Source organism: Pteropus alecto, unplaced genomic scaffold, assembly GCF_000325575.1.
Source record: "Pteropus alecto unplaced genomic scaffold, ASM32557v1 scaffold7, whole genome shotgun sequence".
NCBI lineage: Eukaryota > Metazoa > Chordata > Mammalia > Chiroptera > Pteropodidae > Pteropus > Pteropus alecto.
In genome coordinates this window covers 13,199,442-13,225,372 of record NW_006494614.1, presented here as the reverse complement: position 1 = coordinate 13,225,372, position 25,931 = coordinate 13,199,442, and the positions used below count along the sequence as shown (strand labels likewise).

The 25,931-nt window shown below is 34.8% G+C and overlaps 1 protein-coding gene and 1 pseudogene across 4 annotated transcripts in view; both read left to right on the top strand.

Moving 5' to 3' along the window:
• Nucleotides 1-24,830, top strand: part of LOC102893720 (cytochrome b5 reductase 4) — a 75,582-nt gene extending 50,752 nt beyond the window's left edge. For 2 of the 4 annotated variants that reach the window (XM_006926345.3, XM_006926344.2), the window contains 6 exons: nt 6,312-6,452; nt 7,886-8,038; nt 10,872-11,022; nt 11,317-11,403; nt 20,361-20,525; nt 24,223-24,830. In XM_006926345.3, coding sequence (XP_006926407.1) covers nt 6,312-6,452; nt 7,886-8,038; nt 10,872-11,022; nt 11,317-11,403; nt 20,361-20,525; nt 24,223-24,277 — 752 coding nt within the window. In that variant the 3' untranslated portion in view covers nt 24,278-24,830. Of the gene's footprint in view, nt 1-6,311; nt 6,453-7,885; nt 8,039-10,871; nt 11,023-11,316; nt 11,404-13,242; nt 13,318-20,360; nt 20,526-24,222 lie in introns of those variants that run through there. The other 2 variants (XR_003044435.1, XM_015600652.2) reach the window with 2 other exon arrangements.
• On the top strand, nt 23,567-23,685 carry LOC112474820 (annotated as a pseudogene).
• Nucleotides 24,831-25,931: the final 1,101 nt, after the last annotated feature.

Here is a 25,931-nt window from a genome sequence, read left to right as displayed (position 1 = left end):
TAGTTTTGTTGCATTGTTCTGTGTGTCTGGTTCCTTTTTTTTTTTTTTTTTTTGCCAAAACCATGCTGTTTGGATTACTGTCACTTTGTAGTATAATTTGAATTTAGGCAGTATGATACCTCTGGCCTTGTGCAGTATCCATATGATGGGTTATTGACTTGTATACTTGAAACTTATATAATTTTATTAACCAATGTAACCTCAATAAATTTAATTAAAAAAAAATACACATAGAAAAGCCTACCAAAAAAAGAAAATAAACACATAAGTTAAAGACTTTTAATGCAGTACCTTCTTATGTCAAATATAGAATTTACTTATGCGAAAGATTCAAATATAGCAAAGAACATAATGAGAGAAGAGAATCTACTTCATTTTTATCTTTAATCCAAATGTAATAAGTGATATTTTAAACTTAATTAATGGAACCAGACTATTACTTATAAATTGGATGCTTCAAATTATTTTTTCTCCCCAGAGATGAAGTTTATGAGTGAGGTGTGTGTGTATATGTGTGTTTGCGATGGCTAAGGAACCTGTTTTCCTATTAAAGGTCAGAAACCAATAGATAATTAGGTTGCTCTTTCTGTACCCAACCTAAAATTTTACTTTAATTTTGATTGCCTTTAATATGGAGACTCTGATCACCAGACAAAGGTAGTTTTAAAGATTTGCCAAGAAACAACTCAGTAAATGAAACTTGGGATACAAAATTGTAAACAAGATTTTTAAAAATCGTGTCACAATTTTGATATGTCAACAACCATTTATCAACTTATATTGTTGAATCTGTAACTTTTTAATTCAAATTGAATTATATGAAATTGCTGACATTTAACTATTTACCTAGAAAAATGACAGCTTTGCATGGTTTGACCTATACTTTAATCAGAGCTTCTTAATTGCTGACATCACACACACACACACACACACACACACGCACGCACAAGTGAAGTACTGTTCATACTTGTACATCCGCTTTTTCAGTGAACTGTAATTTAGATGATTCCTTTAATTGAGATGTTTTGTAGGGTCCGTGATTCTGCAAGCAAGCTACTTACTCTCACAATGGACAGCTCTTCCTACAGATGTAGAAAGAACCACTCACCTCTTCTCACTCCTTTCTGTGCATCCATATTTCTTTGCTGCCTGAAATAAGCACTCAGAACTACTAGACATGAAGAAATGTTGTGGTTAGCCAATAAAAACTTCATTGTGCTTTGTTCTCTTAAATTTTCTCCTCTGCTCAGTGGGTATAAAGTTGTCGCTTGCACAATAATTATAAGATGCTTTGGTATCTTTCCTTTTTTTCATTTCTATCAAAATGGCCTGAATATGAAATCTGAAGAAATGCAGAATAGATGGGCAGACTGTAATTGAGTAAGAAATTATTTACTAAAGGATAAAATAGAAATTTCAAAAGTTAAAATTTAGGTGATTCAGGCACTTCAGTGGATAATGTTGGCTGAATTATCAGTTATGGAACATAAAAGGAAAGGCGATAGAAATGTTCAAGCTTAGTTACTGTCTTGCTAAATGGTGTGTTGCCCCATTGAACCTAGTCTTGGAGAAGGAGCTGCCTTTCTCCAAGTTTAACACTGTTTACTTATACAAAATCCTCATTTTGAAAATATACATTGTGAATGTGTTCTTATTTATATATACAAAAATATTTTGGATGAGGATAATAAAACTATACTACTGGAGATTAAAAGGAAGCCTTATCAGAATTAATGAAAAGGCTGAATAATTTTTATAAAAAATTAATGCAATTATGTAATAATTTTAAAAGCATTTAATAACTCAAACTTGGTTGTTTCTACAGTATAGGAAGGCATTCTAATGACTTCATGAGGTTGAGTTATCAGTAGTCAAAATGTTAAACATTTGTACAGTGCTTGAAAATAGTTTGTTCTCAAGTGTTCTAACCATCATCCCTGGGGTTAAGTTCATTGCTTATTAAGGTCACTGTCTTGGTGGAAGCAGACAGCTAGCAAGCCTAATTAGCCTGGCCTCTGCTGTATGAACTATGACAGATTCTGTAAAGGAAAAACCCAGATTTTTCCATCCCATGTCGGGAAAAATCTAGCTCTTCCCTACTATGTTTCTCTCTTATGTGTCTCATTTACTGTTCACACAAAACACTTCTGACACTTCTGGTCACCAAATATGTGTATTTTTCCTTACAACAAGCAATCCTCTGCAATACTCTCTGGGTGTTCTACAATTTAACTCAACTCTGACACTGTCGCCCTGGAGATAGCATCAGATCCCATAGGCTAAGGGCTCAGTCCCACAAAATTGCCACTCCCCCATCTCCCTTTCCCCACAGACATACTTCACATGCCAATCACAAGCTCAAGTTATCACCTGTGCTTCTGACTGACTGGGTATAGATTGGATATTTCAAAGATCCCCTCCTTGAGTTCGATTAATTTGCTGGAACAGCTCATAGTACTCAGGGGAACACTTAACTTTTGTTTACTCGTTTTATTAAAGGATGTGATAAAGGATACAGATGCACAACCAGATGAAGATATACATAGGGCAAGGTCTGAGAGAGTCCCGAGCAGTTGGAGTGTGTCACCTCCCAGTGTGAATGTGTTCATCTACTTGAAAGCTCTGCATACCCCACACTCTTGGGATTTTATGGAGGTGTTCTCATATAGGCATAATCAATCATTAACACCTTTCTTCCTCCCTGGATGTGGGGTGGGGCTGAAAATTCCAAGTTTCTAATCATGGCTTGGTCTTTTTGGTGATCAGCTCCCATCCAGAAGCCTTCTAGTAGTCCACCCAGAGTCACCTCATTAAAATAAAATATGCTTCCAGTACTCATATCACTTAGGAATTTATAAGAGTTTTAAGAGATATGAGCTAGGAACCGTTGACAGAGACCACTATATATATTTCTGTTACCTCATAGCCTACTCCCCAGTCTCTGGTCACCACCTATTCACAGCAAAATGATACACAACTCAAAACATACTGGCACATTAGTAGGATCTCATTCAATCATTAATAATTATCCAGTCCATCTTCATATCATGAAAAATATCTCCCAGGGTAAGGACACTCAAGAGTTCAGGCTTCCAGTTTGATCTTGACAGGTTCTAAAAGCAGGAGTGGTCTCAGCAATATATGGCTTCACCCTTTCAGATATCTGATATAATTGAACTAAAAGACAATATCACCTCTTGCTCTGAGCCTCTTCCAAGGTGTTAATGTAATATCGAATTTCTCTCATTACATAACCCAGATTCTAAATGGAATATCTGTTGAATGGCTGTAGGTTGTGGTTTTCTCTTGGGTGGACATACCTAGTTATGTGTGACAATATATTTTTAGGTATTGTAGATGTTAGTATGTTTTGAGTTGTTTCTTTTCGGTTTGAGTGTTTTAAATATGTAGTACCACTACTTGGCTACCCTACATTGGTTCAGAAAGATCTTGGAGGAATAAATGAGTAATGTTTGATTGCAAATTATAAAATAAAGAAATAATATTTAGGTAATTGAAAGTAGTAAAGAGTACTAAGAAAAAGTGTGGTTGATCAGAACAGTAGAAAATGGAGATGCCAAAGAAGAAATGTTCTTGAGATGAATGTCAACTTGAACTGGTTCCTTAATTTGGACATTAAGTAGTTAGCAAGGAGTTGTAAAGGATGGAGGAATAATTTATAAATATTTGTGGTTTAACTGACATGGTTAAAATAAAGAGGAAGACACTGAAAAATAATTTACTAGTCTACAACAATGGTTCTCAAACTTTTTGAACAGAGCTTATGAATTGGGCCAAGAAAGTAATAACTTCTTGCCCCATCCCACATCTTTTCCAGCTGCTCTATGATCTTGGGCAAGCTATTTAACTTCTTTAAGTCTCTTTTCCATCAGGGAAAAAAGAGTGAATACATGTTTTATAAGTATATGAAGTGCAAGGAGTCGAAGGCCAGATGAAGGCATTGTGAACTCCTAGTTCAGCGCATTCTTTCTTCTCTTTCCCACTAAAGACTTTATCTGTATTTTAGCCTTTTGAAATTTTGTTCTGTAAAAGGAAAAGTATAGTTTCAACAAAAAGAAAAAGTACGTCCAAAATATCATATTATCCTCAGTATTTCAGTGTTACCCCGAGTATCTCAATGTATTTTATTAAAAGAAGTTAGGTATTTGGGGCATAAATTTTTCTGTCTTATGTTTTTGTTTCACTATCTTATATTTATTTGTTTTTCATTTTCCTGTATAGTTATCTATGCTTGCAAAGTCCAAAACCTAACATTTAAATAATAGTATTGTCTAGACTGCAGTAGCTAGCACATCTGTTTTATACTCATTTTCACATACATGTCAGCTACATCTGTCTGTGCCATCTCTCTCCTCAGTCTAATGGAAAGATGAAAACTTTCTTAAATTTTTCTTAAAACTTTTAGGACCTATAGTAAGGGTGTTCTTTTGAATTCGTGGCAGCCTTTTATAGAAAAGATGTTGAAATTATCTCATTGGTGTTAAAATAGCAAGAACACTGTGTTAACTATCTAACAAGGAAAGTCAGGAAATGACTGTAACACCCAGAGTTTCCTTGTGTTCCAAGTATAATTGACAAGATGTGTACTTACTATAGCTAATCCTTTCCCACAAACTCTAGAGTTGACAAGAAATCGTCAAGTCAGTGAACCTTTTCATCCAGCAGTAAAGTTATTAGAGGAAAGCAGTATAGCCCTTAGCCTGCCCTGGACTTCACAGGTGGAGAACTCTACGGTGGCTCTCTTTCAGCCATTCCCCTCCCAAAGGATGAGGAGTGTACAAGGCTAAGAAATGTCCACCTGTAGTTCATGCTCTTTCTTTAACACTGCACCCCAGGGATTGGAAACCCAGAATTCCCTGCCCAAATGGCCCCACATCCACTCTATCAAAGGAGTGACCAAGGCTATTTGTTTATGGGGAGAGCTAGTGGATGAGCATGAACATATGGGCTGTGTGCCCATACCATATAAGTCTTCACTATGTCAGACAGAGCTGGGGGTGAAAAGGAAAGGGGGCTAGCCATAGATGGTCAGTGGGTGTGCAGCTGTCATCCCTCTGCCATCTTCCTGCATGGAACTCTGAGTTCAAGAATCCAGAATTTGAACCTAGCCTTCTAGGACATTTATGAAGGTATATTTCAAAATACAGAATAGAGCATATTTTATTTAACAGTTATGCATCTAGTTTATAACTTTTAAGTGTTTAGAGCTGCAGTATGTAGGTCTCTGATTGTATTCTCACTCTGGGTCTCAGAAGAGCCAAGAAGAAGGGATAAATGAACCTTCATTTCTCCTTGTGGGTGAGCCTGTATCCTTTAATTTGTCAGTCCAGTACTGGATTAGGCCTCCAGGATATCTTTAGGGTGATACCCTTGGCTGTAATCTGGTCCCTGTTATGCCCTGGCACTAGAATGCTACCTCGGGGTTTTATTTGTATATAGATTTTTTTTTGTACCTCTGTATACAAATAATATTTTCTTAGCTGGAGATATCAGTTTCAAATATTTCTAGTATTTATAGAAATACTTGATTCCTTTTATTTGTATTTTATTACCACAAACCTCGCATCTTCAATTTTTCACTTAAATTGAGTTTTCAGATAATCAAAACTTACACCCTTAAACATAAAAGTTTATTTTTTGTTTTAATCATTTTTGACAGTTAAAATGTCCTGTAATTCATATACATATATAATACATATATACATGGAGACACAAGAATGTATATAATTTTCTGCCTTTACTAAAGAATATTTCTTTAGAAATATAATAGGGCTAATATTATAATTCAAATACTTGAGTTTCAGAACTTTTCCATTCTGTAAGAAAAGAATTTGGAATGTAAATTTGTTCCTTACAAATATTTTTTACATATTCAATTTAATTATATAATTTGTTAATGTAAGGTTTTTGAAGATAGAATTATAAAAAAGTGAATTTAAGAAGAAATAAATTAGGTTTTAATTTCTTAGAATGTAACAGCTTTAACATGCTATATCAGACATGAGGAAATAATATTCATTTTATAAAATTCACTTTCAAATTACAGAAATATTTACAGGTTTTAGAAAAAAGACATCTTGGGAAATAAAATGAAAAAAATTAACACTGCAAGATTTTCAAAATACTAAAATTTAAAATACTGAAATTTAAAAATATTTAGGCCTTTTAGTGAAATTCAAGCTCAACCAAATAGCAGAAGCTGAGTCTATGCTTTAAATTCTTTGTGGGTCTAGTATTCTTATTTATTCTTATTTAATTTATTCATCAATAAGAAATGAATCGCTTTTTAGGTTTGTACTACAGAAAATGCCAGTTAATTTCCAAGGAAGATGTTACTCATGATACGAAGCTTTTCTGCTTGATGCTGCCCCCAAGCACTCACCTTCAGGTGCCAATTGGGCAACACGTTTACCTCAAGCTAACTATTACAGGTAAGGAGGCAAAGAGAGGCTTTGGGAAAACAGTTTTTTTAAATAAGCAGTTCAAAATCAGTACTAATCTCTTCAGAAAGCACCATTTAGGTTATTCATTCATGTTTCTGGGCAGCTGGATTTAGTGACGGCCAGATGCTAGGTTTGTGGATGTAGTGTTCCTACATGTTGGAACTACAGCTGTGCCCATATCCCATGGAACAAAGAAATTGCCACTAGCCATAGTGATGTTTCCACCAGCATTATAATTTATTACTAACAAAGCCTTAGAGGAAAGAAGCGAGAGAGAACACAAATGGTCCTTCATGAAGACAATTCCTGAAAACAAATACTAGCATCTCTTAGTAACCACTTATGGTTGAGTCATTTATACAGTTGAATTTATAAAATTCAAGGTGAGAGGATGATTATAAATGATGTACCTATATATGCCACCAGTTTAAGAAGCTCTATAAATGTATTCCTTACTGTGTAAAGTTCCCTCCTTTTCATCCTAAAATTATCTCATTGACTTATGTTAAAAACCCTTCTTATGATGTCTGACATTTTCTTGCCCTTTTGAAGCTACAAAAGGTAACATTCTCATATCAGTTATAGTGCTTCCAGCAATCAGTCTAATAGACTACCAGCCAGGATCTGGTGAATGTCATATGTTACTGTGGCACTGCAGAGTTTTTCTCTTCATTATCACTAATGTCAGGTTATCATTAAATAGCTGGTATCATCCCCAGTACAGTTATTGTCAAATATGTTATAATAGATAGGTTAATTTTGCATATGTCAAGCAGCCATGTATAAAATTAGGGTCTTTGAAATGTGTGATGACTCCTCTCTCTTTGGAATTTGGCTAGCTAAAATATAACATGAATTCTTATTAATTTTACCCTGTTTTTAAATACTATAAGAAGTTAGTTGAATTACTATTTTTTTCATTCAGCTATCAAAATAATATATAATATATTAAGACATTAAAACAATTTAAAATATATAAAGTAAAATATGAACTTCTTCCCTTTCTCACACCCAAATAGATGATCAGTAGTCATTATTACATAAGTACCTTCTTACATCTCTGTATAAACTTTTGATGACATTTTTGTTATGACTCATTATGAAGTTTATATGTTGATGGAATAGATGGTTGTCTGAGTTTGTTTTTTTTTAATACAGATCCCTATCTTATTCCACACTTAATAAAAACAGATTTTTTATATTAATGAATAAAGTATTGATTTGTTAAAATTATTTCAGCACAGGCTTGGGGTATATATGTCTATACTATATATCTACAGAATATACAGTTAGAATTACATAAACATTACATGTACAGTTTTAAATATATACTGACAGCATCATAAAATTAGTCTTTTTCATCTTCATTCAGAGCTTTTTAAATTTTTAGAATTAAATTTGTTTGTCATGACTTTTTCTAGGTACTGAAATAGTGAAGCCATACACACCTGTATCTAATTCCTTACTCTCAGAGTTCAAGGAACCCGTTCTTCCGAACAATAAGTACATCTACTTTCTGATCAAAATCTATCCTGCTGGACTCTTCACACCAGAGCTTGATCATCTTCAGATTGGTTAGTAATTTTGGTTTTTGTTTGTGTTTTGTTTTGTTTTGCTTTGCTTTTACTTCATTTATGTTCTAGATTAGATCACATATTATACTGCCCTCTAGTTATCGCCATCTGGGAGTCTATCAGATATCTTAAACTCAACAAGTCTACAAACAAAGTTATGTTTTCTTTGTCTCACCCAACCTATTGTTACTTCCATACTCATCATTATTATAAGCAGCATCACTGTTCATCCTTGACCTGATCTGGAGACTTGAGTCATCCTTGAGTTTCCTCATTTTCTCCCTTCCAATCCAGTCAGCCACTGTGTTCTACTGAATCTAACTCGTTCTTTTCAATCCCTTCTGCTGCCTTCTTAAGCCTTCATCATTTCTCTCTTAGCCTCTAACTGCTCTCTCACTTGCCTTTAACTGGGGTCTTTCTCTTTCTGTTTATCTGCATTTTCCAGGTATTTTTCCAGACTGCCCTGAGGATAGATTTAATCATATTGCTCTACAGCTTTGAAACCTCTGCTGAGTCTCCATCACCTAACTAAGTCCTCTGCATGGCCTGCAAAGACTTTCATGATCTCTCCAGCTTCATTCTCTCATTATACAAAAATCCTTGTGCTACTCAGAGTTCCATGAGCCTGTCCTCCTCATTCATAGCTATATGCAGTGCCTTACCTAGGATGCTTATCAACCCTTTCTCTGTCAAGTGCCTTATTTTAAAGAAGCAAAACAAAACAAAACAAAACAATTCTTTTATGAATCTCCCCTCCTCCTCTGAATCCTCCAATAACTAATACTTTGTTCATAGCTCTAGGATAAGAACAAGTAATATTTCTTCTATATAAGCCTTTGAGATTAAAGGTAGAGTGTCTTACTTATCTTTATATTTCCCACACCTAGCATAGCACTTGGCACATAATAGGCTCTTAATAAATGTACTTTGAAAGAATGACTAAAAGGACTATAATGAAATCTATTATGGTTTAGAGACTCTTCTTTCTGCTTTTACTCCTTTTTCTTACTTCAACTTTTTACTGCCTTTGCCTAACAGTAAAAATACTCTTCCCTTTTCTCAGGCATTATTAGCAGTACATTGGAGTAAGAGTGAAATAGATCACGAATATTTGGAAATAAAGAAAATTGTGTTGTGTTCTAGAAGTTAAGCTTGGAAATCTATATGTAATGGTGTGATTAGTTGTCTTTGGTTGCATAAATCAACATATTAAATATAAATGTGAACTTACTGAATTTTGGGATACTTGCAAATCTAGTGAAGGTGACTATCATCTTGTGAATGACATATGATTGTAATATAGCAAGTGGAAACTTAACTGATGGCATTTATAACCTATTTATAGAGATTGTGTGAACAGAGCGAAGTGGAGAAATAGCCTAGAACATGGAAAAGGGAAGCTTAAAGAACAAGATCAGTGTTTTTTTAATCTCACCCAGGGGAGCTAGACATGACACAGATACTTGTTTCACTTGGAGGAGTGTATACTGGCATGGTAATGATAACTCATGCAGCCTCATCATGGCTTAAATAAACTACCCTATAAAATTAACCACTTTATTTGTTTCAATCCCATGTTCACCAAGCAACTTTTATATGATTATTTTGGCATTTCAAATCTCAAATGAATGAGATGTCCTAGATGGGTCGTTTAATATTCAGATGCAGATAACCTGTCTGTAAGTCAGTGACCATTCTGACATGTGCACTTTAATCCGTTGTGAATTCAATTAGTATCAAGTACCTTATCTGTGTCTTATCCATTTTATGACATTGGAAGAGCTGGACTCCGAACAAAAGTTACCATATTAACATCATTTCTGTGATGCTTCTTTAGGAAACAACCATCTGACTTTTTCCTGAGGATAGTCTTATCTTATGGTCCCTTTCAAACCTGTTAACAAGGAGCTTCTGTTACTTTCTAATTCTTGGTTCATCTATTACTACAAGATTCTTCTATCCTGCTATGGACAGGAAAGGAAAAATTATGAACATCCAAGCATTTAAAAGTGAACCAGAGTATTTCAAATTATTTTTAAGATATGGACAGCTTTTAAATATATACATATATCTATATGTGTGTATGTGTGTGTAATATATATATATAATTTTTTATTTTTTAAATTACATTGAAAATTTCTGAAATGTCCTAAGGGTTGTTCGCTTACATGAGTGGTACATAATGGTTATATGTTTTTTCAATTACTTTGACTTTATATTGGGAAGTAGCATGCTCCAAGTACAGTTTCCGATCTTGCTTTATTTTTATAGGAATTGAATTCAGAACAGCTCTTTTTTTTTTTAACTGATAGGTCTTTTCAAAGATTTGATGGAAATGAAGTTAGCCCATTTACTAACATGAAATTTTAGAATACGTTTCTATTTCGATTTTCTCTCCTACTAGTCTTATTACTGTGGTTAAGAATCAATTTGTAAGTAGCGAATATCTATTTTTACCTTGTACTATGCAAGACAGACATAGACTCTGCTTTTGAGGTGCTTATAATTTAATTTATACATCAATCCTTTATTGATAATTTGAGCTTAAGTACTTGGCAGCAGTTTGTAAATTAGACTCTAGATGGTTTGGGAAAGTAATGTTGGGATGAGTGTAATTAAACCTCATTATTAATTTGATTATAGTGATATAATCTAGAAAAATTTGGGGACCTAATGAGTACTCCTAAAACTCTTTACATACCTTAAAGACTGAGATGTAGTCTGAAAGTTAAGCATTCATCTGTTACTCATCAGTGTTCTAAATTCAGCTAGGTTTAGCCTTCTCAGTTTCCTTGATTTTTTTTTCTGATTTAGTTTATATTTTATTGTTTAGGAGATTTTGTTTCCGTAAGCAGTCCTGAGGGCAATTTTAAAATATCCCAGTTCCAAGAATTAGAAGATCTCTTTTTATTGGCAGCTGGAACAGGCTTCACACCAATGGTTAAAATACTCAATTATGCTTTGACTAATATACCCACTCTCAGGTATGTAATTTTATCTTTAATTACCACCCTCGTGAGGCTGTTAGATTAGTATAAGGTATTCTAAATTTAATTACTCAGTGGATCCTAATAGATGTGTTCTCATTTCCTCATTCGTTTCTTACTCTGCCTCCTCAAGTCTTAGCTATTTTATTAACTTCATTCTTTTTATTTGGATACTTTTGGTTACCTAATTGGCACTAAAAAACATGCTAGTTCACTTTTAGACTTCTATTCATGCATACTTTAAATGTAATCGAAATAGTTCTTTTTGAGTTGTTGTTTTTTTCTTTTAAGGAAAGTGAAGCTGATGTTCTTCAATAAAACAGAGGATGATATAATTTGGAGAAGCCAATTGGAGAAATTAGCATTTAAAGATAAAAGGTATTAAATTAGTATTAGCTCTGCTCATACATGTGTAGTCAGTCTTGGCCTTATCTCCTTTGGTTGGAGTTTTTAATTGGCCAGGAAGCTTTTCCAAAGAAAAAGTAAACTAATCAATAATTCCGTAAATGTAAATAATGTTAATATTCCTTCCCCAAAGAAATGCTGTTTGAAAATATCAATGTGACATATATATATATATCAATATATACTGTGTTTTATGTTTGTTATTTACGCTGAGTTGGGTTTCATTCAGAATGATCCAATGTAGTCAATTTAGTAATTCAGGATTTTCTTGTTATAGTGGGGACAGTTCAAATAAATTTAGTGAAATGGATTAAGCAAAAATAAACATATTTCTTTACGGCAAGATTTCTTAGAGCCTTTAATGTTACTAATGTCCATGTGACTTTTCAGGGAGGGATTCCTTTGCATTGTTTAGTAAGATTCTCTTTATTTTTGTTTGCTTACATTAACACTTATTAATAGCTGTATCACTAGTGGTCCTCAGTGCACACTTTGGGAAATGCTACTAGAGGTAGTAGAAGAAAGTTTGAGTCAGACTGAACTCAGTGATAGAATGAGGCAGCAAGGAGAACAAAGTGAAAATATGTTTCACTAAAAAAAGAGCCCTAGCACAGTCAACTGAAATAAGATAATTTAAATGGGCATGTGCCCCATCTCTCCTAAAGAGATTTGAAAGCAGTAGGAAATTCTAAATGAATTTTTTAGAAGAGCGAATTAGGTAAGCTGACATACTCTCTGTAATCATCAAAAGCTATTTATAATAATTTCAGGACTCAAGGCACACAAAGTATCTGAAGTAAATATTTGTGTTTGATAATATGGTGTAGATAGTTCGAGGCCTTATAAAAGTTAAAGACCTCAGAAACTCAGCTGTTTCTCTAAGGGCTCCAGGTTCTTCTAAATATTTTGTGGATAGTCTTAATAAGGTAATGCTGTGTTTTTTTCTAGTTTTTTTCCTTCCTGTTGTCTCCTGTCCTCCCCTCCTCCTCTTTTAATAAATGACTTTCACAAATTAAGGATGACCTGAACTTATTTATCCTTGAAGTGTTTTCTTACATACTTATAAAACATAAACCTAAGAATTTTTACTGTATTTATTTAGCTGTATGGCAATTTAGAGCGTGATTTAAGGAAATACAAACTCAAGTTTTCAAGTGTCTTTTACACTAATTTTCAAAGTGAAAAATTGGAAGTAGTATTTATTGAAAAGCCTAAAGACCTAAATTCTAGTTTTCATGCTATCCTTCCCTAGCTTGAAACTTTATTCAGAAATTACTTAACCTCTGTGAGCCTGTCTCTTCGTCTTCAAAACAAAACAGTGGCATCTTTCCTACTTACTTCATAAGGCTATTATGAGGATTAGAGAAGATAATGTGAATGATTTGAAGACTGAAGCCCTACCTCAGATATTTGAATTGTAGTTAATAGAGGGCCTCTGTATACATGTATTTTGTTTCTGTATTAACTGTTTGAGTTCCTGTTTCCCTAAACAAACATTTAAAAGAATTTAAACAGATATGGGTAGGATTTTTAAGTTTTTGTTGTTGTTTTAAGTATTTCTGAAAGTTTTTTTTAAAATTCTTTAAAAATAGTTCTCTTATAAAAGTCCATTTACCAGCATTTTAATGAACAGATATTGTACTTTCAATCTAATAATAGGAGTTAAACTTAATATAAGAAGTAATTGGCAGAAAGGAATGTGTTGACGGCCTATGAACGTAAAGTGTCTTTTAACAAAGTCAACTGTGTGTTTTGTTTTGTTTTGTTTTGTTTTGTTTGGTCTACATAATTTGGGTTGGTGGAATTGCATAGGCTGCAGTATTGAGGATGAGGAAAGGCCCCTTTTTTTCCCACTTCTGGATGACTGGCTCTAACAGCACTCACCAGGTGAGCGATACTCTCCAGCTTGCTGAGAGAGGTGATAGTGTTCCAACTGCTGGCCTGCCTGTATCCTCCCTCTTCTACGCCTTCTCTTTCTCTTCTTGTTCTCCCCTGCTTGCTCCTGTGTGCTCACACTGTCTCTCTACTTCCTAACCTCCTTCTCTTTCTGGAAACATGGCTCTCCTTTCTTGAAGCACTCTTTTGGCACCAGCTTCTAGCATTATATAATTTATTGCTCCATGGAGATTCATGGTCAGGCCCTCAATGGAAAATGAAAAAGCCATTTTCAGATGGCTTTGGAATATTTATTAGGAGTTTTACCATATTTTGAGGCTTTATGCAGATATAGGAGAAACCTAGCCTTAAAGCTTATTGATGGGTTTTGTAGTACTCTTCATTCAAAAATATACTTGTTGAGTCCCATACATAAAAGGAAAGTAAAAGTTCAGATTTAATATAAGGTAATTTTAATTAGCCACATTTGTATTTCAGTTAGCATTTAAATTTATTTTATATATATTAATTAAATCACCCTTTCCTACATCTCGTCTCTCCTATTTCACTTCTAGTTTTAGTAATAAAGTTTCTGAAAACAAAATGTGACACCTGAACACATCTCCTTGGTTAAATTACTATTGGGTTGTAAATTTTTAAAAAAATTTTCTTAGATTTTATAGTTAAAAAAATGAAATACTTTGTTATCTGTAGGATTAGGTCTCAGCCTTCCACTCAGTCCTTTGTGGAACAAGGAGGGATAGAAAAGATGGATAATAAGGCTGGTATATGATCTAATATTTTCATTTTCAGCAAACGTGCTATGCTTGTCCTCAGTTTATCTAGATAATGTGATTAGCAACTGAAATTTTTGGAAATATTGTATAATGGAAACATATTAACCTTGGACTTTGGGCAAATTACTTGATCTGACTGGGGCTCAGTTTTTCCATCTGTAGAATAGGGACATCAATACCTACATCATAGAATTGTTTGAGTATGGGGGCAGTGAGATAGCATATGTAGGCATCTAACCCATAATTAGCATATTTGTAACATTCATTCATTCATGAAATATATGTGACCATCTACGGTGTGCTTGTACACAGGGATACAACAGTGATCAAGATACTGTGCTAGCTTATTTTCTCACGCAGTATTGGGAATGTGTATTTTCATTTTCCCACATTGCTAAACTTAGTAGAAATGCAAAGCAGTGGGTATACTATAAGTATTCTTTTAGGATATTTCTATTTCAACCTAGTTTTCATATCATTAAGTATAAAGTTTGAACAGAAGTTAACTTACATGAATTTTATCCAAATATGTTATTATACTTGATTGTTAACTTTGATAGTTGGAACTCAATTCACAGCATTCAAAGTCAAGCAAAATCTCACACATTTATTTTTCTTAAAAATAAAAATGAGAGAAAACAGAAAGCAAATATGTACAGCAACAGATGTAACTAATTACTATGCAAACTGAAATCCAAATTAAATTTCACTCATCTCAACTACTGTGCAGTGTTTTGAGGCCTAATTGATGCAATCTTCACATTGGCCCACCCTCTCCCTCCCTTCAGGAGAATGTACTAGCTCTGTGAGGTTCCAGCCTTTGCAGAACTGGTTTCAAGGGATAGGACAGTTTGACAAAAAGATTCAATTCTGGACAACATTTGTAATATATAAATATAACAATTATTTTCCTTCCCTTTAGCGGTCATTTTTGGAGACAACTTTATTTTAGTAAAGCTAATAACATATACTTTTCTATAAATAATAGAAGTTATTGATTTGCTGATGTTTTTCCATTCTATTTATAAAATTTATACATATTTATATAGAAAAAAATGTAAGGAAAAAATCACTTATAATTCTACCCTCCAAAGAACAATTATTAACATTTATGGTCTCTATCTTTCCCTTTTTTCTTCCCACTCCCCCTCCCCCCCTACACACACACTGACATACTTATACACACATACCTTTTTGTTTTGTGTTTTAGAAAGGATGAGGCTAATGATTGGAACGTAAGAGAAGAAGAAAGAGACTCCAGGCAGCAGGGGAGTGGGGCACAAAGGACAGGGGATCATATCCCCAGTTATATACACAACAGATATGTGCATCACTTCAGGCAATTGTATTCACTATTTGCAAAGTGTTTTTAATGTTGGGAAAAGATACAAAATGAATAAGACTACCTTCCTGGGGGAGAAGTTCTAAAGTACAGCAGTAACTGGAAAGTCTGCTTCAAGAGGAACAAATCACATGTTTGGAAGTCTAGGGAGAGGAAAGAGTAATTGTTTTTGAGAGGTCAGTGCTTGTTTGAAGAAAGGGCTTTTGAGTAGGCTTTGGGAAACAATAAGCATTACTCTGAACAAGAAAAGAAATTTGAGTATTAGGATTTCATGAACAAAAGAACATGAGGGCTGGGAGGTTCAGAGTGTTTTAGCAAAAGAGCAGAGCCCAATTCTGTTGGAAGTTAATATAATTCATGAAAGAGAACAATGCGAAATAACTTTGTAAAAAATAAAACCATTAAACTCTGTATCCATATTAGAAGGAATCTTAGAGGTGATCACTTCTAATCATCTTGTTTTACAGTTGAAGAAACAGAAATCAGGTGATGGGAGACCTTGAATATAATTCATATAGTAAATAAGTATGTATTAGATGGATGTGAAAAGGCCCAGCAACACTTGGCGGCTTATCTCCCTTTATTATTGACAAGCTCAGTAGATAATAACCAACTGTGTTTCTGTACTTGAGTGTCAGTATTGGGACTAGCAATGTATTAGTCCCAATTAAGAGAGCAGAAGCCAGTGGTTGTAGAAGCATAAGTTGAATGATGTGCCTGAACCTCTTTGTTTTTCCCTAGCCTGTGATGCTCACAGATATGTGGGCCCCTAATCTAGACCCTTATACTAGGGGTCCCCAACCCCCAGGCTGCGGACCAGTACCAGTCTGTGGCCTGTTAGGAACTGGGCTGCACAACAGGAGGTGAGCAGTGATCAAGAGAGCAAAGCTTCATCTGTATTTGCAGCCGCTCCCCAGTGCTAGCATCACCATCTCAGCTCCACCCCAGATCACCAGGCATTAGATTCTCATAGGTACACCGGTCCCTAGTGCCAAAAAGATTCGGGACCGCTGCCTTATACCTGTTCCTCTGATGCTCCTCAGATGATGTGTTTCTTGGAATGTTCTTCTTAACATGTTCATGTGTTCCTGCCAAAGGGCTCTGTGATTAAATAAGTTTGAGAAACAGTGTGCATTGTATTCCCTTCTTGAAGATTTACCTTGAACTTAACATAGTTATGGCTTTGAGAAATTCTAAAGAAATCTATTTAACTTTTTTTAACCTAGTAGTCCCAAATGTATTTAATATTAATAGTTAGCCTTTTTTTTTTAATGGAATGCCATTAACATCTGGAGGAGTACTAGTGATTCAATAGATTCATTTTAAGAAATGTTTCCATAATATGTATAGTTTATCTAATTTTAAACCCTAGCTGTTTGTTTTGTGAGCTGTTTTTCTCATGAGCAAATACCAAATTTTCCTGCTCTTTCTAGAATTTTTCTTTAGCTAGTGAAGCCAAGAAAAGCTGGGGCTCCAAATACTCTAAACTTTTCTTCTGAGGCTTTTTAAGTAAAGAAATTGTAAGATTCAATCTGGGTTTTTAGAAGAACTAATATGGCAATGATGTTTAAGAAAGATTAGGACGGGCTAAGGCTAGTAGAGCAATATTTTAGATAAGAGATATAAGTGCCTCATTTGGAATTGTAGCTGTAAAAATGGGAACTTAGGGGACACGTGTAAGAAATATGAAGGAGGTAGGTTTTGGAAGCTGATTGGCTAGAGAAGGAGGGAATAAGTTATTGGATGCCTACAGGCTCTGCATAGGATTTAGACTGAACAAATATATTTATATTTCAAGATTTGTTAATCTTAGATTATTATAAATCTACTTTAAAATATTTTTTGATAAGCTTATTTACTTCCATTGCCATTAAGACCACAGAGACATTCGTTAGAAGCAAGTATATTCTTTCTCTTTCTCTTTTAAAAAATGTTGCTTTGAACTTTATAAGTTATGTAAATGTACCTTTCAAGAGTCCTGGTCCTTTCTGGCACTGTTGAAATTATTGGGCGGAAAGTATTTTCAGAACATTTACCAATATGTCCTCTTATGCTATAATTGTTTCAAACAGTAATTTGGCCTTCTTTCAGAAACTTCTGAAGAGATGATCGATTCTACAGTAACCATCTATATCTTGATTTGGTATAAGAAATCATTTGTTAAAGTATTCTTGAGTCTTAACTTGGGATTGATCCTGCTCCAGTTAAGCTCTTCTCTAGTCCTATGAAGGAGCAAAGCAAGATAGGAGACTCTTTACAATATCCTTAAAAATTGCATTCAGTTCCTCTTTTTCAGTTGAGTGCCCAAAAGTTATAGCCAAGGGACCCATTATGTGAATAAATAGAAAATGAGAAGTGTACACCATGTATGTAAGGATCTCAGTTACTTATCACCCTTTCATAGATTCCTGCAGAAAGTATGCCACTGAATCTCAGTAAAAGAATTTTTTCAGATGATAAGAATGCCAATATTTATTTATATACCTTAGCAGTTTTATTCTGGTGATAGACTTGTTGGAAACAGAGCCAGAGGAGGCTATTATTTTTAATTTAACAAGGCAATTGCTATCTTTTATCCGGTTGTTTATGTATAATTAGAAATTTATTAAGACAGTGGTTCTACAGCTGCTTTTGGGTTCCCTTTGATAATCTGATGAAAGCTGTGGACCTTCTTCCTAGAAAAATCACCGAGAAATTGACGTTCATTTTTATATGTAATTTCATAGATGCCAGCATATGGCTTTATTCTTCTGTATACAATTTTTTAAAAATTTTAGTCAGTATGACTTCTTTGTAAATAAATTCCTTCATTCATGCTACAAGTCGTTTTTTTTTTTTTATACACTTAACTTGAGCCAGGCCCATCTATAGCATTGACAAAGTCAGACAAGGATCCTACCTTCATGGAGCAGTAAGCAAATATTACATTCCAGATTTATCTCAAACTATCTTAGTTTTAAGAGATGGAAAGGAAAAATAAGTTAGTGAAAGTATTTGGGGAGGCTATTTTGTATAGGATGGATTAGTATTGCTGCTAAAACAAAATGGGAACCTTGAAGGTAAGAAATAATAAAATTGAAGTTTTAGAATTGTAAGAGACAATGTCATTCTCTCACCTTGTTCTACAAATGGACCAATAAGACCTCGAAGCTGGGGTCTAGGTGAGAGCCAGGGCACTCAGAGTTGGTCTGTGTGCCTGTGCCAGGCTCGTCAGCTCTTGTGAGCCTTAGCCCAGCTGCAGCACAGCAACATGAAGGCTGCTGTGCCAGCCACATCCTGTTTCTGTGCTGATATTTGGCTCCCCAGACCTCCTCACAAGAGAAACTGTTCATTTCAACTTTTTCTTAAGATTGAAATTAATGTATAATTTTCTTCTGCTCTAAGAGAAAATAATTACTCATTGGAAAATGTAGAAATGCACTTGTTCCGATGCTATTGAAATTTGGAAGAATTGTGTTTTGCTAAAATGGAGCAAAGGGAACAGGTACAACATAGAATTTTGAACCATTTACTATGGCTCTTCACCAGCCATTCACTTCACTGATTACAGAACTGTGGGAAGAAATACTCTGTAGTTACATTGTGAAACTTGTTTTTATGTTCTCATTTTAATTCTGTACTATTTCTTTTTCTTTTATGTTTCATTTCATAGTATTTGAATGCCTCCTTTGTGTTGGCCACTGGGGGCCTAGTGGTAGCCAGAGCAAACATGGTCCTGGCTCTCTTAGAGTTTATGGTATAGCAGGGAAGGTGGACATTAATAATCATCTTGGTGACCACATATTTACCACTTGAAGTAAGGTCTATGAAGAAAAGAAAAAAGAAAACATTTCTACATCAGATATAGCAAGGGACCCAAGACTGGTGGGACTGCAGTGCTTCCCTGTGGGTATGGTGCTTAGCAAAGAACTGAGGAGTGGGGTGTGGTAGAAGCATTACAGAAGGAAGAAAGAATATGGGCAGTGTTGAGGCACTGAAGACTGGGAGAAGCAGACACATAGATAGGAGTTAGGATTTGGTTAGGATGTGAGTCTGAGGAGTGAGGGAGAGAGAGGTCCCCGGGATAAATCCTAGCTTCTTGGCATATACCACCATTCATGACCACATGATACCACTTAAATGTGGGATATAAACCTAAAAGCAGCAAACAAATAGGACATACAAACAGAGACTCATGGACATGGAGAGTAGACTAGTAGTTAGAAGAGGGTAGGTGGGGAAGGGGAAAGTAGTTGGAGTAAAAGAGATCAAATATGTGGTGACAGAAAGAAATCTAACTATGAGCAGTGAACACACAATGCAATATATATATGCCTTACTGGTGAATTGTATACTCGAAACTTATTGGATTTCATTAACCAATGTCACCATAATAAAAAAATAATAAAATAATTTAAAAAAAAACAAAAAAATGAAAAAAGAGAACATCAGGTTGTTGGGTAGAGAGATTGTAAGGTTAGATTGAGGCCTTTGAGAAAGCAGCATTAAGAAGTCAAATAGACTGTTGGTTAAAAAGGTCTAGAACTCATTAGAGGTTTGAGCCAGAGATTAAAATGCACTTGTCCCTGGAAATTGCTCTTCACTATGACTAATATGAGCAGATTGTTAATAGAAATGCAGAGTTCTCTGGGATCCCTTGGAGCTCTCTTTCTGAGTTCAGTAAAAAATGCGAAACTATTTTTCTCTTCTGTAGCAAAAGCTAATCCTTAGTAAATGTGGACTTACCTTATATGTTTTTGTTAAATCTTTGCCTATAATCTATTGTAGTGCTTTTCTAGCAAGTGTGTCAGTTTTTATATATTGTTTTCAAGGAGAGAAAAGGAAATTTTAGTGAATTTGAAACATGCTAATATGTTTCGTGTTTAAATGAAACATGTTTCGTTTATAGATGTTTAAAAAATGTTTCTTTTCTCTAGATTTGATATTGAATTTGTTCTCTCAGCACCTACTTCTGAGTGGAATGGCAAACAGGGACACATTTCACCAGCTCTTCTTTCTGAATTTTTGAAAAGAAGTTTAGACAAATCCAAAGTCCTCATCTGCATTTGCGGACCAATGCCATTTACAGAGCAAGGAATAAGGTGAGTAGTGATGTGGTAGGAAAAAGAATCCTCAAGATCCTCCATAAGAAATGAAAATTTTCCATAAGAAACAATTGCCTTAGCTCTCAGTTCATCGTAGTCATACGAACCTGCACTTTACTAGCCTGTTACAGCTTGAGAAGATGACAGTTTTTAATCTTCATACAGGTGAAGATTGGAAGCTAAAATTATTACATGTAGAGTTAGATGTGAACACAAAAGTAAGATACAGCCAGCTGTTAATGCCTCCGCCAATCACTAGAAGTATGGATACATTAACAAGATGGGTACCACAGTCTTATTTGGGAAACCAGATTCAACCTCTCCTTCCACCAAAACATTACAATATATAGTATTTAATAAACAGTGTTCGTAGTAGCTTTCCATCTTTCTTCATTCTCTGCAACTGGGTGAAAGTTAGTAAATAATACAGTGATTGAAAGCCAGACAGCAAGACAAAAAGGAAAGAGTAGAACATAAGCCAAGAGTAAGAGTTGAACTCTGGAAAAAGATAAAGAAAAAGTAGTGCCCACCTTATTTGAAATTCACCTTGATCTGATTTAACTCTAAAATGACACTTTAAAATATTGTTTAAATATAGCCACTATGGGATTTCTAGATCATTTTAAAATATGACTGCCTTACATGCCCTGTTTTTTCCTTGTTTGGTATATGACTAAACCTATTATTTTCTAGATAATTTTCTTTCTCTCTTGCTATTTTATTTTTAATTTTAATTATGAAAAAGATTGAGCAAAAATAGGCATTAAAAAGTGTTTCTCTCCATGTTGTATTTAAAATTCATTTTAATTAAATTTAAGTGTACTTCTGGATTTTAATACCTTCAGGAGAACGTTCTTCTGTTTAAGCTCTCTCAACTTAAAAAATTAATTACTATTAAACTTTAACATTTTAAAAGCTCAAACCAAACTATAAAAATTATAGTTAAGACTAACAAAAACAATTTGAAGTAAAACAATATTTCAGAACAAAAAGACTAAGAACTACATTCTCCTACTTTATCGACACTGCTATTTTAGAAGTATCTTACTACTTATTTATAGATCACAGCCCAATAATACTTTTAAATGATGGGAATCATAAACTTCATGAAGAAAGAGAGTGACTTTAGGGCCACTTGGTCCACTTTCCGCTGACCGATGAAGGGAATCCCTTGTACGGCCTCCTGGTAGAAGTGGGTTATTTTCTCCCACGAATTATAGGCTTCTTGAGAGCTCTTCTGTTTGGTTCCATGTGAGGCTTAGCCTACTTTCTTGCATACTGGAGCCTCAGTGCAAGTGTAATAAAATAAAAGGGAGCCAAGGTTCTAGTATTTTTGCCTTTTTAAAATTGACCGTAATCTCTATAGCTGCATTTTCTCAGCTTTACCTCAGAGCTGATCTTTCTATGCTGTGCCGGCTGGCTTGCCCAGAATTGCTCAGGAGTGTTATCAGGCATCATACGTGGACTCATGTGGTCACTCACCCTTAAACGTGCTGCATTGAGTTGCCTTGTGAGATGTGGCTTGATTCAGATCAGAACTTGCAATTCATAGCCCTTGTGAATTTCAGTCTAGGACTCATTTCTTTGATTTCCTTGTCCTCACCCTGTGATACATCTCTCACGTGACAGTTACATGAGTCTCTTATTATATCATAGTATTTGCCGTCTTCAAAGATGACTCTTTGGGATGCCCACTCCTAGTGCCCTGCAGTCTCATGTTTGCTACACAAGTTATATTCTAAGTATAGTCATTCCAAACATACTTTCTATATTTGGTGAAAATTTGTCAAATTTTTATGATGTGATAACTCAGAAACCTTTTTGTAAAAAAATATAAATAAAAGTTTATAATTATTTAGCCGGTGAAGGTTCTTTCCACCATTAAATACCCACTTTATTACAGAGATGAATGACAGTCTCTACTTTCAAGGCCCACACTGTCTAGTGATACAAACAAATGCATGGACTGCTAACTAAAATACCACTCAGAATGTTGTAAACACTTGCTAGAGATAAACACAAGTCATTATGGAAATTCAAGAACAGACAGGGTTCTTTTACCTAGGGGCGTGTGTACTGGAGAGACGAGAACTGCACGGTCAGAAAGACCTGTACTTTAAATGATATCTAAAATGTTGCCAGTCAGAGGAGGTTGAGAAGGGTGGTACAGGCAGGGAGAGGATGAGCAGATGCATTAAGGGTGCAGGTGTTCAGAAGTCTAGACTGGTAGAGCTAGCATGAAGCAGCTTGCCAGGGAGAGACAGGAGGTATGGCTGAAAGGTAGGAAGGGTTCAGACAGTGAGAGGCTTGACTGCTGCACCAGGTTGGCCTCATAACTCCTATGCCATACTCTCTTTTTATTTGAATATAATAAAAAATGTGCTTTCAAAGCTGCCAATTTGGGTTTGAATCCCATCTCTACCACTTAGAATTGTCTTATAATCATTAACTGGGTATCCTGGGGCCAGTTACTTAACCTTTCCAAGCTTTAGTGTACTCACCTATAAAAGAAAATAAATAACAATACTTATTCATATGAAGTACTTAGCATAGTAACTATATATGGTAAATGTTAAATAAATGTTTATGATCAGGTACATTTTAAACAGAGCCATTTCTAAGATTTTAGTCTCCGTATACAGTTTTCCAGGTCGCATTATCATTAAGCAGTATTTCTGCTTTTTTTGTTTAGTGGAGAGAATAAAAATAGAATGCTATGGGGATCAACTCCTTACTTTGAAAGCTGGTGAATTAAGGGGGGTGAAAATAAAGCATTTATTCTGCCTTTAATATATGAGCTATACTATAGGGTAACCACATAATAAATGAGCAGAAGTTTTTCTTTATAGAGTTCCTCAGCTGATAAATGAAGAAAGAATGATAGAATATCACCAATTTCAGTCCCTGATGAACTGATGGATCTATAGGTAGATCATCAATAGTTGTTAGCATCCACAAAGAGAGGCAACCAGGTATTATGTGCCTCCTGATGGAAGAATACTACCTATGAAGTAGTATTGTCAAAAAGAATATAACCTGTCTATGGCCATGCCACCCTGTACAAGCCCGATCCCGTCTGATTTTGGAAGCTAAGCCGGGTCGGGCCTGGTTAGTACTTGCATGGGAGACCAGCTAGGAAGACCAGGTGCTGTAGGTGTAAAAAATATATATATATTGTATTTTAAAGCAATATATATGTATATAAAAAACCTGTGTCTGATCCAGCCTCTAGATTCAGTTATTAAATTATGGGCAATAAGAGGATATAAACACATACCATTCAAGTATTCCACAGGAATGCAGAAAAATGAGGACAGTGGGAGACTCAGCACATAAAAGTCTGATTTTGTCAAATAAATTGCAGTACAAAGAGAGAAAGGGATGGAGGAGAATCTTATAGATCAAAAGATACCTAAAAGACTTATCAGGCAATCACAATGAGTTGACTTTAATCGGATCTTGACCCAAACTTTAAAGTTACGCATTGTAAGACAATTGAAATGTTGAACACTGACTAGATATGTGATGATATTAAGGAATTATTGTTAATTTTTTAGAAGTGATCATTGTATTTTTTTAAATACATAGGAAATGAGGGAAATGAAAAAGTACTATGTTTATGATGGTAAACTTTGATTTCCTTTAGATTTAAACATTTTCTCTAAGAGACTTGTGCTTTGTATTTGTTTTTCAGGTTGCTGCATGATCTTAACTTTTCCAAAGATGAGATCCATAGTTTTACAGCATAATGAAGAGCTGTCATTGTCCTTTACTCAACTGTTTTATCTAAATTTGTGATTGCTTAGGGTTTTTTAAGACAACATTTTTGTATATACTAAAAGGTTAACTAGAATCCAGGCTTCAGTTTCTTAAATGAAATCAAATGTTCCTTTAGTATAGATAACTTGTTGACTTTATTTTATACCATAACTTATTTTACTACTGATATTTGACCTGGAAAGTCAATCATGGCAACAGGTGTATACAGGATTGTTTGTTATAAATCACAAAGTTCCTTACCACTTAAACTGTATCACTGTTCTACGATGAGCTCTTGTGTTTTACGACATGATGAAGTAAATGATCATTTTGATCACGTTTCTATGCTGTAAAATGTCTTAGCAATACAGTAAATTTTACATTGCACTGTTAACTCAGGAAGTGATCATTTATGTCCTTGTTATTACTATTAAAACATGGAATGTTATAACTTACTAAGTTATCCAAACATTTTGTGCATGTGTGTGGGTGTGTGTGGCATTGATACAGAGTAGAATAAAAGTATATTTAAATACTTTTTAATCCTTGTCGTAGAAATGTTTTTGAATGCAACAATATTGGGTCCACATCTAAGGGAAATTTTAAAAGGCAACAATAAAAGATGTTGGAGATACTTCAGACACACAGCTTGGATCAGGTGTATTAGAGAGTTTAAGAGAAACTTGAACAGCTGTTTTTATTCTTAGCCCAAAGCAAAAGCATTAGGAAAGATAATGAAAGTGTAGCATCTGGTCCCAAGCCTAAAATAATCATTTGGTGCTATGGACTGGGTTAAATTTTAATTCTTTTTGAGCCCATCTAGACCAGCTGGGAAAATGAGGAACACTCTCTCCTAAATGGTACTTTCCCTAGCTGGCTGCTCTCCCTACAGCTGGCCGTTCAGCCGGGAGCCCTTTTCTCTGATGTGTGGGATCTTCATATGCTTCCGCAGGTTGGGATTCAGCAAAAGGTATGGAGAAAAATCTTCGTGAACTTTTTATGAGGAAACTGTGTTAAATGAATAGGTGGCTATTATGTAAACTAATAGATTTTTCAGTCTTATTCAAGATAGCAGCAGTGTTTTCACAGAAATATGGGGGTTAGAAGAGTCTCCAATTGCCCTGTGATTTCATAATAGCTAAATCTTCACTGAATGGATGATGCATCAAAAAGGCACAAAATATTAACATTCCTCAAATTACAAGCACCCAGCTTATGAAGCTCCCTGTGTACAAGTGGCTGGTTGAACGCTCTCATCTTTTCCTGTGTTTCCCTCTTCTATAGCCAGTTCTACACACATTGTCATCTACCCAGGCAGGGTCTGATCTAGCCATCCTGGGCTGACAGTGCTTTCTGGTGCCTAACAGCAATATTATCTAGTTTCAAGCCTCCCTACCAACCTCCTTTTTCTCCTCTAAGTGGGATCATGTACTTTCTGGACGCACCTTTTTTTTTTTTATAGTTTATTAGTAATATAGCAATTCTGCGTTAGCCAATAGCTTTCTAACCTTTTCTTACCTTTTTTTCTTTCTCTTCTCATCCCTTTCTAATTACATCAAGCAAACAAAATCTTTGTTACTCTATTTATCTCTTCCTCATTCCTCTTCTTATTGTATTTTAAAGCAATAGAAAACCCATAGGCAT